This window comes from Parambassis ranga, chromosome 16, assembly GCF_900634625.1.
Source record: "Parambassis ranga chromosome 16, fParRan2.1, whole genome shotgun sequence".
Classification (NCBI taxonomy): Eukaryota; Metazoa; Chordata; class Actinopteri; family Ambassidae; genus Parambassis; species Parambassis ranga.
The window spans coordinates 5,199,582-5,210,950 of record NC_041036.1 but is presented as its reverse complement, the minus strand read 5'-3'; the positions used below and the strand labels follow the sequence as shown (position 1 = coordinate 5,210,950).

Sequence of the window (11,369 nt, the reverse complement as noted above, 5' to 3'; positions counted from 1 at the left end):
TGTCGAGACTTATGATTGGCTAAGGTATGTGCATTGTAAAATCCTATTGGTTGATTTTTACACACGATAGTTGATTGCCCTGTTACTGTATGATAGATGCGTTGAAGAAATGTCTCTTATTTTGGAATGATATTACATTATTACTGCGTTATAAACAATAATTAAAACATAGTAATGAGCATTATTATTAGATAACAACAATAATAGTTTGAAGAGTTTGTATACACAGCACACATTAGTTTCATAATCAACAGATGTTTGGGTGAGTATTGATTTCACTTACAATCCAGGTTTCATGGAATTACTCAGATGATTGTCACATTGACCCAGGCTAAGAATAGGAGGGGGGCTCAAAAGAGGGTGAAGCTAGGGTTACGCTGGGATCCACACCAGGGGCTTCCAAATATGACATATTGATGAGCACGCCTGCCCTCGCCATTCAAGCATGAACACATCCACAGATTGTCTTCTCAGTAGTATAATCCTGCATAATCCAGCAGACAATGCATCCACTCTAAGGTCACCCACTCAAGTCACCTCTCTAAAAGAGATGTGGAAACATACTTATTAATAATGACCCACTCTTTGTTTTTGGAAATAATTGGATAGAATGATTACTGTTACAGCAATGGTTTTTACATAAAACAATTACTATTACATTTATATATTCTAAAATTAGAGTTATACCATAGCATCTGAACAGCATATGTTTCAAAAGATACAAGAATGTAAGAGTGGATGGTGTACTTTCTAAATAAACAGCAGTGAATATGGGTTTAGCAATCTATTAGCAGCAGATCAAATGACTACATTTCATGTGGCTTCTTACATCCTTTATGGCTTATCATATGGGAGCTTTTTGTTGCACTGTACTGCATATATCAAGCTGGTTAGCTCAGCAGGACACACCCAAAACAAAGCTGTTTTCATGCTAAACAACATCATGGTACAACAACTGGCTTGTAGCTACTTGCTCAGTTTACCTAACACTGGTGTCACCTTTCTTAAATCTGTTTAACCATATCATATGCTACGAGGGTAGTTTAAAACTGTTCATATTGGTATTTATAAATACCAACAAACAGCTTTTTGTTGATGTCTGATGTTTAGTTAAACACTGGATATCACACACACACACACACGAAACTTTCCATAACTATATAGATAACTCACGTTTGACTTTTTTTCTCAACATGATTTAAGCTTTTGAATGTACCTATGCCCTGAGTTACACTTGCTCACCCCCCTTTGGTTGAATAATGGTATGCTCCCTCCTTGCACTGAGCTCCACTGTGCAGCTCCGTTTGGTTTTTCCCACTTGACTCCCGACGTTTTGAGCGGCAGCTGGGTGTGCGTATGTAATATCTGGCACCGCTGGGAAGAAAGGAGCATTTTCTGTTTGGGAGCCGGTGGTTAAAAGAGTAAGTTTGAAGCCCGTTCCAGCATTCTGTTCGGACTTTCATGTTCCTCTGGGACTGGGGGGTAAAAAAAAAACCCGTCTGGCTTTTCCTGTTGTGTCGGTTCGAAAAACAAGCGAAGTGGATCACAGAAGTTTGCGAGCTTCACGTGGAAATGTAGACTCATCCTGAACCAGAATGTTGTGGAGGTAGTTTATGGAGTTTATCTGGGAACGGTTGTGTAAAAGGAAAAGGTGGGAGACACGCTTAAAAAACTTTCCCTTTCTTCCCTGCGGAAGAACGAGGCGGTGACTGGTGTGGATTGTTTTAAAGCAGCCTTTACGCACGGTCTGCGCACACAGATTTGTCAAAAAAAAATCCAAGATACTCCTGTTGGGCACGTCGTGCGGCTGTAACCGCGGAGATATCCGAGACAGATTACACAAGTCCGCTGTGATGCATTTACTTTTCCTTCTCGCCGTGGTCCTGTCCTGTCACGGCTGCCCGGACAAATGCTCGTGCATCTCACAAACGGTGAAATGCCAAAACCAGGACTTGGATGCTATTCCGCATTCCATACCGACCAATACCAAATACCTGTTCGTGACTGGAAACAACATTTCCCAAATTAGTGAGGCCTCTTTCCCAAACCGCCTGGAACTGTTAACAGATCTCTATCTCAGTGGGAATGAGCTGGAGTATGTGGATGCGATGGCATTTGACAGTTTGCCAAACCTGGTTCGGCTGGACCTGAGCAACAACAGAATTGAGAGTTTCAGTGAAAGAGCTTTCCCTGATGATAACAAACTGCAGCTCCTAAACCTCAGTAGGTGCTTTCACAATCACTCCACCGTGGGTGGGATCCTGGATTTCCTACGCGGTGAAAACCTCAACCAGCTCACAGCCTTGGACCTGTCCAACAATGACCTTGTGATTCTCCCAGATGGCCTTCTCAGTGGTCTCTCCAGCCTGGTCAGCCTCAGCCTTCAGAACAGCTCCATAATCACCATCCAGAATGGCACCCTGAAGGTGCCCCCGCTCCGTGACCTAGACCTGAGGAACAACAGCCTGAGGGATCTGCCCCCTACTACCCGAGCGGAGTTCAGCCTCAAGCCTGGCCTCCGCATCCAGCTGGCGGGGAACCCCTGGCGCTGCGACTGCTTCTTTGACGACATGCTGATGTGGCTGAAAAACGCCACGGAGGTCATTGACATGCGGAACCTGACATGCACAGACCCAGAGGCGCTGAGGGGCCGACCGCTCCTGCAGGTGGATCAGTCACAGCTGAAGTGTCCGAGCGATATGGAGGGTGTGTTGGAGACCTCTTATGTTTTCCTGGGACTGGTGCTGGCCCTGATCGGCGTCATATTCCTGCTCGTGCTCTACTTGAACAGAAAGGGCATCAAGCGGTGGATTTACAACATCCGGGACGCTTGTAGGGACCACATGGAGGGGTACCATTACAGATATGAGATAAACTCTGACCCACGCTTGGCCAACCTGAGCATCAATTCGGATGTGTGAGGGAGGATGGGACACTGTCTAGGACTCCACAGTGAGATATTAAACAACTTCACACTGTTAAAATGTGCATGAAAGTCTTCCTTCCCTTCCCCTTTTTCCCCAACATATTCAGATTACACCTGTCCTCCCCTCTCATGATTTTACCACTGCTGCATGTCCTGTACAGTACATGTACCTGGCAGCTGTGATGTTAACGGTTTTTTCTCTCCATGTAACCTCGTATGGACAGTGAATCCTGGCAAAGGAGAGTCTCAAAGTGTGAAATGTTCCATTTAAGTTTTATTACTATGGATTCCATTGACTTTAAATGAAAGAAAAACCATACTACTGGTCATTGCATCTTTCTCATTATGCCTCTGCTGCAGAGAAATGTTATACTGCTTGATTTTTAACATGTGAAAATGTGTTATATACAGTATGCCTTTTTTGAATGATTATAGTGCACATTGCATAGTTTATAGGTGGATGTGATTGCTCTTTTTTCTGTGAAGATATTCAGCTAAATAAAATGCCTCTGGATTGCTGGTATCTTTCTCGACTGAAGGCCTTTTAATATAAAGACTGAAGAATATGATCAAAAGGCATTGACGGGTGTGTGAGATTCTGCCTCCAACTGTTAACAAGTTCTGCATCGTGTTAAGTCTTGCCATGCTGCACACTCTCCACATTCACATTCACAAGTTAAGTGAAGGACATACTGCCTGACTTTAAATGAGCTTCTGTCTGTGGGTCTGTAGGTGATGAGAGTAGCCAACTGTTATCTCCCCTCCAATTTGCTTCCTGCTGTGAACCTGATAAAAAAAATCCTCAGCTCTGCTGTGAAATTCCTGAGCACGTTTCACGTCCAGCTCCCCCAGCGTGTACTGTAAGCGCTTCAATATGCTTCAGCTGCAAAAACCAGAAGACAAAAAAAATTTCTGTTTGCTGTCCTGTGGCAAATGCAAATGAAGGTGAACTGAACCCAAGATTTCTCATGGTGCACACAGAGGTATTATGGAAATAAGCTCAAGCAGCTTTGCTTTTCATGTAACCCTGTTTTAAGAAGGAAAAAAGGCCATTAGTGTTTATACCTCTGTCTGTTTTCCATACTGTCCAGCGTAGTATGAATTAATAATTAATGTTTGGTATTCCTCTGAAGGGTATACCATGCACGTTGTTATGTAGCACTCTAAATTAATGAAAATGTTTGTTGTGTCTGCTCACATGGATGACTGTGAACTTCCTTGGCCTTTTATCAACAGAACCTAGAGATAATAATCCCCCTAAGCACCCCCCACCACCACCACGGTTCTCCATCTCTCCCTCACAAACACACAACATCTCTAACAACTGGCCTCATGTACCCTGCAGCTGCATGTAATTTGCGGCGTGGTCCGTGCACAGATTTCCCTCGCAGCCAGCCTGGCTTGCATCTAGGAGTCATATCTGTGTGTTCCACAAGGGGTTTTTTTTTGTCGTCAGCAGCTACGATAATTGTGTGTGGACATGTGTGACAAGGGTTGCTTGATATCAGAAAGGGAACCCATGTGTAACACTGTCTGGTCTGGTGCTTTGGCTGAGTTTAATGCTATGTGTGTGTCTTGACAAACACAGCAGCTGCTGAGCTGAAGACGTGTCGTCACACCTTCAGTTTCACACTTCCCGCCCGCAGATCTTTGGGGGACGTTTGTTCAGAAACAGCACTGTCAGTCACACAGGCAAGAAGTCTGCTGTTTGATTGTCTTCCTTTCTGGCTCTCTGATGCCTTTGTACAGCTTTGCAGGTTATAATTTAAAGACAATTATCACTACAAGCCCTTGTTTCCTTGTAATTGTTGCAGGTTCATTTTGAAAACTGATAGTCCCACTTTACACACTCACATTAATCCCCAAAGTGAGGCTTCCTTACCTCTTTGTCCCAGGAGGAACATACAGGTGCGGGTTGCTTACAGCCTAATGTTTCCACAGAGACAGTCAGGGTAGACCTCCGTTTCTGCTCATGCACACTGCAGATTCATATTAACGAGTGATTTTGCCCAGCCACGCCTCGAGCTATGCTTGGCAGAGCAGGTGTAATTACAGTGTGAAAAAAAAATGAAAAAAGAAAGTGAATGGCTGAAGGGGAAGAAGAAAATAGATGAGCATGGGGAGTACTCTTTGCTCTCTAAGCACAGTGACATCTTCTCTGGCTCGCCCGCTCAACCCTTTGTGCTTGTTAGCGCTGGTCTCAGAACAGCTTGGATGTCTAAATAGCCATTCGTTGACTTATGGTGTCAGCTCAGGTCCAGAGAGGAGGCAATGTGTCTCCGGCAGCTCCCCGGACTCCCTCCTGCTGTCTGGTAGGGTTGTCGTGTAAGGCACCAGACAGGGAGCAGGACTGATGTTTGTTCTGGTTGGTAAACAAAGGTCATGATGCAGATAGCAGATGATTATATGCATCTAACATGCAGCAGCACCTCCAGTTCTGATCTTAGTCTAACAACATTTGTTATTAACTGGCCTATATTTAAGAGATGAAGAATTGCGTATGCATGAATGTGACTGCTGTTATCACTAATTCACAATGCCTACATTGCCATATGTATTCCAGAAGAGTGTTGCATTTGTTGTCTCCCTTTTCTAAAGCTCAGCAAGCCCTTGTAAATTTAAAGGGAATTTTTGCACCCATACCTTTTGAAGATCATTTTATTTTGGCTAACTTGGGCAGCTGAAGCCTCATCTTAGCTCCAGCAGCCAATTATGTCACAGTCTGTCATGTAATCTGCTCACAGTACAGGAGACTTTCGTTCCCTAGACTTTAACTGTTAAGAAAAAAAATAGGTGCACCCTCTCTGTCTTCAGGAAAAACTTAAGGAACAAATCTCTCTTCCCTACCTGTCATCAACCCACAAGCTTTGCAGAGGAGTCCATATACACATCAGAAGTACCAAAAAACAACCAGAACATTAACCCATGATGTAAAATAATAAAACTACAACAACCCATAAATCTCCCAGATGAAATTTGTCAAATTTTAAAAACATCAAATGCTGAAATCGGATCACCCCAGGCAGTGTTCTCTGCTCACAGCCGTGCTGGTTGGGCCACATTTAATATGCCAGTGCGCTTTCCTAGTGTTGAGAGACAGACTGGCAGGTTATCGGATTGCCAGAGTGCCGTAATTACATTCACTGTGCTGCACTGGTCTACTGCTCCACAAACACCTGGCAAACTGCCCCTGACACTGACCTTTCCCTGTGAAAAAAATCAGACTACATAAACTGCAGTCATTTGGGGGGGGGGACGCTTTGTAGATAAAGATTTTATCAAGGCACCAGAAATCACTGCTGATCCTTCATGTGTATGTTTTGGCTTTGATGACCTGGACTGCACTACAGCCTCCCTTCCATGAAAGATATCCTTGTTCTTCTCTAACGTGGATTTATGGGGAGCGTGTTGTTGAAGCCCGCCTCCTGTTGAGCCATGCTGGACTTAATGAACATGCGCCCTTATAAACGAAGACAGATCTGAGCTGACAGCGCTGCGGCCTCTCTGAGCGAGCTTGACCGCGCAGCATCTGCCACATCTGCTTGAGGGACAGAAGCAGGGGGAATGCAGAAGATGGGTGAGACAAGGAGGGGAGTGCAGCTCGAATAACTTGCACCTCAACATCAAAATACATACTCAGAATGACCTTTATAGGGTCATGTGAGGTTTGTTTTTACAGAATGTTGAGTAACAGCATTGTTCAGGATGTAAAATGTTAATAATATACTGACCTTTCTTGTGTGACCTTTTACTCCAGAAACACTTCAGAGAATAGATGTAATAATCACAAATTTCACATCTAGCAAGATTTAAAAAAAAAAGTAGAAACCCTCTGGTAATCTGGTGATCACAGTATTGATCCCATTAGCTAAATCAGAGCTGTACATATTTCATAGTTTAATGAACACAGGTATTTTGACAGATTAGGGAGTGTTTTGTGACTTCAAAGTCTTCTCTCAGTCCAGTGAAAGTGTTGCCACAGCAGCTAACAGTCAATCAGACACACACGGGTGATTCTTGTGTTGATTTCTCAGTGCTCAATAGCAAGGCTGATCAATGGGTCAGTCTCAACAGGAGTTTCTTTTCTTCCAAGTTAAAGTTGAAACCCGGTCTGCTTCTCCTTGTGTCTGTAACACGAGGGATCCATCACCTTTTAAAGCGACTAGATAGTGATTTATGTGTGGACATTTAATGCTGACCTCGACTATCAAGTGCTCTCAAACTGGAAGTGAGACGATCAGCTGTTCTTCTTTGTTTTTCTTTTATAAATGAGACATCAGATAATTTACTGCTGTGTACATACTTTGTGTTTAAACTACCACTTGAGCCACAGAGTTAGATAAATTGATTATGTTTGCGCAGAGACAACGACGTGGTGGAAAAGAAGGAGAACTACCTTTAAATTGCCAGATTAATTGCCGCCATCTGTTTGGATTTGGACAGTCTGGAAACTTGATCTGGACCAGATAACACCTTCAGGCCTGAGCTCATGGAAACACGGTGCTGTACTGAGCAGGTGTTTATACTGACTCACAAACACATCCACACAACTCTGAGGTGCACTGATCACAATCATAGAAAATGCTGCTCAATACATTAGTTAGGACTGGTGATGTACAATAATGCATTTATTCTGATGTTCAACATATTTTATTTAATTACACTGCCAGTTATTTTAATTAATCTCTAATGTTACAGTAGGTATCGGTATTCACATAACTCACTGAGTGAAAGCCAGTGTATCCATGTAATTGTGCCAATTAATTTACAATTAGTTCACCCAGAAGTCATTCTGATGGTGATGTTTAGTCTGGAAAAAAGGGTAATAGAGTTTTTCTTTGGCCTTGGAGACAGAGATTGCCAATAAAAATAAACACATTCTCTTTGTTTCATTGTTAACTAGAACTACGCAGCCAACAAAGATTTAACAAGCTGACCTGCAGTTGTCTTGTACTAAGCTAGTGTTTCTCACAAGGTACCAGTTTGACCAACAAATGTTCACTAAATACACGATATGTGAACAATTTATAGACAGTATAATCTAATTGGATGAAAGAATGTGCATTCTGATTGCCACCTATTTCAACTGTAACTCACTAAATACAGTTCTAAATGCACTTTAAAGTTCATTCCTTCCCTTTCTTTGGAAAAGCAGCAGCTGGGGAAAAAAATAACCCCACTACAGGGCCCATAGACAAAATTCTTTGGAAACAGTATCTGCAGTTCCAGAACACCGACACAAACTGAGTCTGCTGAAGGTCATATGATGAGACCAAACACCTGCTATTGAAACAGATGTTTCAATTACTTAGTGTAGGTTGAATGAGATACAAAAACATGCTTTAAATATGACTCCTAATAAATGGGCTGTTTTCTTTTTCTGTAATAGAAAATAAGTTTGTGTAGAGAAGTGTGAGGAAAACTTGAAAAAGTGGTAGAATGTATGATTCTTTTGTCACGCTGAGCTCTGAGCCGCTTATACCTTTGGAAGTAAATGTATAAAAACATTTTAATTGCTAGTGTGTGTACTTTCTTCTGAAATGTAACCAACAATAATCAACTACAATGTAAGACTAGTAGGGTGCAGAACAAAAATGATAATATTTTGCAGATGAAGTGAGGCAGCGTCTCAGTGGGAAGGATTTGCTGAGGAAGCACTTCAGCTATCCTGATGATGTATTTAGTACTGCCAAGCAGCCCTCTTGGTGGTGGTTTTTGCGAGGCCACGCGGTCAGCAGGGAACAATATTAAACGCTTGGTAATATGATGTAGATCACTGGAGGGTGTCACAGTGAGTAATGACCTCAGCAAGGCAGTGCGTGAGCAGAGACAGCCAGGAGGAGCTCCATCACGACATCCTGCAACATTTTCACAAGGTCATGTGGTGCAAACACCCCAGTTTAAAAACATGTTCTTTCCTTTTCCTCCAAATTAAAATGCTCAACAGGCCTTGAAGAAGTAGTGTAACAAGACCCACACAGAATATAGAAGCTGTGCTCCAGCCATTAATCTGTCGCTGCAAGAGGCGAAGCGCCACACGAGCGCATAGTGCCCCAACTCCTCCAGCTGCAGTGCTCACAGAGAAAACAGGAAATTGCTATGCTGCCTAAAATAATCAGATTTTGTTTCATGCCTCTTTACACAAGATAAAATAACCTCCCACCCCCACCCCACACACCCATCTATCTGTTAATTTATAGCATTAGTTAGCTAGCTTAATGCTTCCTTAATGATTGCAATTTCGTGCTTTTGTGAATTTGCTCAAAACATAAATGAGCTTTATTTGTAGATTTCTCTATAAAATCTATTATTACAGTTTTTCATTGATTGCAAAGTTGGAATCGCAAAAGTGTTGCAGGGAAGTCTAAATTCTGGTTTGATTTTTTTTTCCCCTCGGAAAAAAATCAGTAACTTGCTAATTCCAATGCCGTTATCAAGGAATGCAGAAAAGGTTTATAGGCAAAAAACAAATAGAAAGTAAAGCAAACCATAAAACAAAAGCAAAGAAAGTAGTCTAGTAACATAAAACTGGAAGCAGTAACTATGTTATGATCTGTGGACCTGCAGTTGCTGCTGAGTTTTCTGTTGTAGGTCTTAGGGTTATTTGCCTGGTTTTTAATCTACTTCCTGTTTTATTCTGAAAGTCTTGTTGTCCCTTCGTATTCCCATATGTTTTGCTTCCTTTTGTGTTTCCCTCCATTGTTGATTAGCGGCCCTGCCCTAATGTGTTTCAGCTGTGTCTTGTTGTGATCTCCTTTGTCCTTGTCAGTCTGTGCTGTGTCATCCTGTGTGATTCCTGGGTAACAACCCCACGTCTCTTCCTGGGACTCCTGAGTTTATGGGTTGTTCATGTTTTGGTTCCTTTTCCCTTTAGTTTCGTGCTTAGTTTGTATTTTGATGTACATTTTGACATTTATATATATTGTATATTTTGAATAAAACTCATGTTTGTTTGGACTTGTTGGGTTTTGTGTCTACATTTAATTCCACCTGAACAACTAGACTCTCCAAACCACGATGCCTGTTGACTAACACTGGCCATCCATATGACTGATGTACTTCTAGTTTTCATGTTTCATGTGTTTACTATTAGTACTTTCAGGCAACCTACCTATAGTCATATGGACTGTTCCACTTCAGGCCACACTGACAGGGTTTCATAAGAAGAAACAGGATAGAAAATCTGATCCATTTCAGTCAGTGGTGAGGAAAGTTCTTTATTCTGCTAGAATGATGTATTCGGTTATAATTTGGACTTTGCACAATATCCAAACTGTTTCTCCCAGGAGCTTCAGTAAATGTGGAAATACTCACGTTCACATTTCTCTAGTTACAATCTCGGCTCCCAGTTGTCAAGTGGATGGTTCCACCCCTTTGCACTCCGAGTCATTTTCTATTCTCTGTATGAAATGAGATGAGTCTCCATGCCAGCAAAGCCGTCTGACAGTGGAGCTGAAGAATAATGAAACGGGCTTCAGATACAGGCTCAGACAGCCCCCCCACCCCACACCCCTATACCTCGACAGATGACACGCTGTATTCTTAAAGTGCTGTGTAACATGAGCTTCATATGTAGATATCAGATAGTACTTGACGATACCACCATTACTGTCCGCAAGCCAATGCTTTGGGCAATTAAGATCTCTCCGGTTACCCCTCTGTATGTGAGCCAATCCGAGATGAGGATAAAAACCCAATTAGCTTTTGTGAAGTGCTGGGCACTCGACGTACCAGCTCACATATTCCATACTTCCTTGTAGGATCAAATGCCCGGTTAAGACTTCTCACTGCATTTTGAGTTGGAATCTCAATCTCTCCTGATAAAACCAAAATTCTTGCAGTTCACTGGAGTATACAAAAAGCAAAGCTCAAAAAGGATTAATCTATCATGCTCTCCCACAAATCCCTTTAACAATGTGGGGATAAACATGAAGAGAAAACCTAGGCTGACAACTGGTCTTGGTCTTGGTTTATGGTGTCCACGAGTGGGAAATAGGTGCCACTTCAGTGGTGTCACTGCATTCTTTAGAACGGATGAACCGAAACTAAATGTGCCATTTCTCCTGATACTTCCACTATTTTTTATTTTATTTTTTTGCCTCTGCCCCGCAGAGAAACCATTTCATCTAAGATGCTGAATTCTTGTAAATCAGACATTTCTGGATTGCAGCCAAAGAAGATGTCTGTGGGGCGTAGTTACTCCACAAATATCATTGTGATTTGATGGAGAATATGTGGCTCATAAGGAATGAGGCCAGCTCTGTTAGCGTCCATTTTTACTCTGCTGCGTTCCAACGTTCAGTTTAGGGAATGACCCAACTGATCTGCAGTCATCTGATAAAGATCTCCTGGCAGCCCCAAACCCTATTTTATTCATTGGCTTTGATTTTTTTTGCATGCATTGAAGTCACAGTGTAAACACACTTGGTCAATCAAGTGTGTT

At 42.3% G+C, this 11,369-nt stretch overlaps 1 protein-coding gene across 1 annotated transcript; it reads left to right on the top strand.

Moving 5' to 3' along the window:
- The first annotated feature begins 1,321 nt into the window (after window positions 1-1,321).
- Window positions 1,322-3,439, top strand: tpbg (trophoblast glycoprotein). The gene has a single exon (XM_028425567.1). The coding sequence runs from the start codon at window positions 1,854-1,856 to the stop codon at window positions 2,919-2,921; it is 1,068 nt and encodes a 355-aa protein (XP_028281368.1). The 5' UTR covers window positions 1,322-1,853; the 3' UTR covers window positions 2,922-3,439.
- Window positions 3,440-11,369: the final 7,930 nt, after the last annotated feature.

Coding starts and splice junctions, on each gene's coding strand:
- tpbg (XM_028425567.1), top strand. CDS start 1,854: ATGCATTTACTTTTCCTTCTCGCCGTGGTCCTGTCCTGTCACGGCTGC.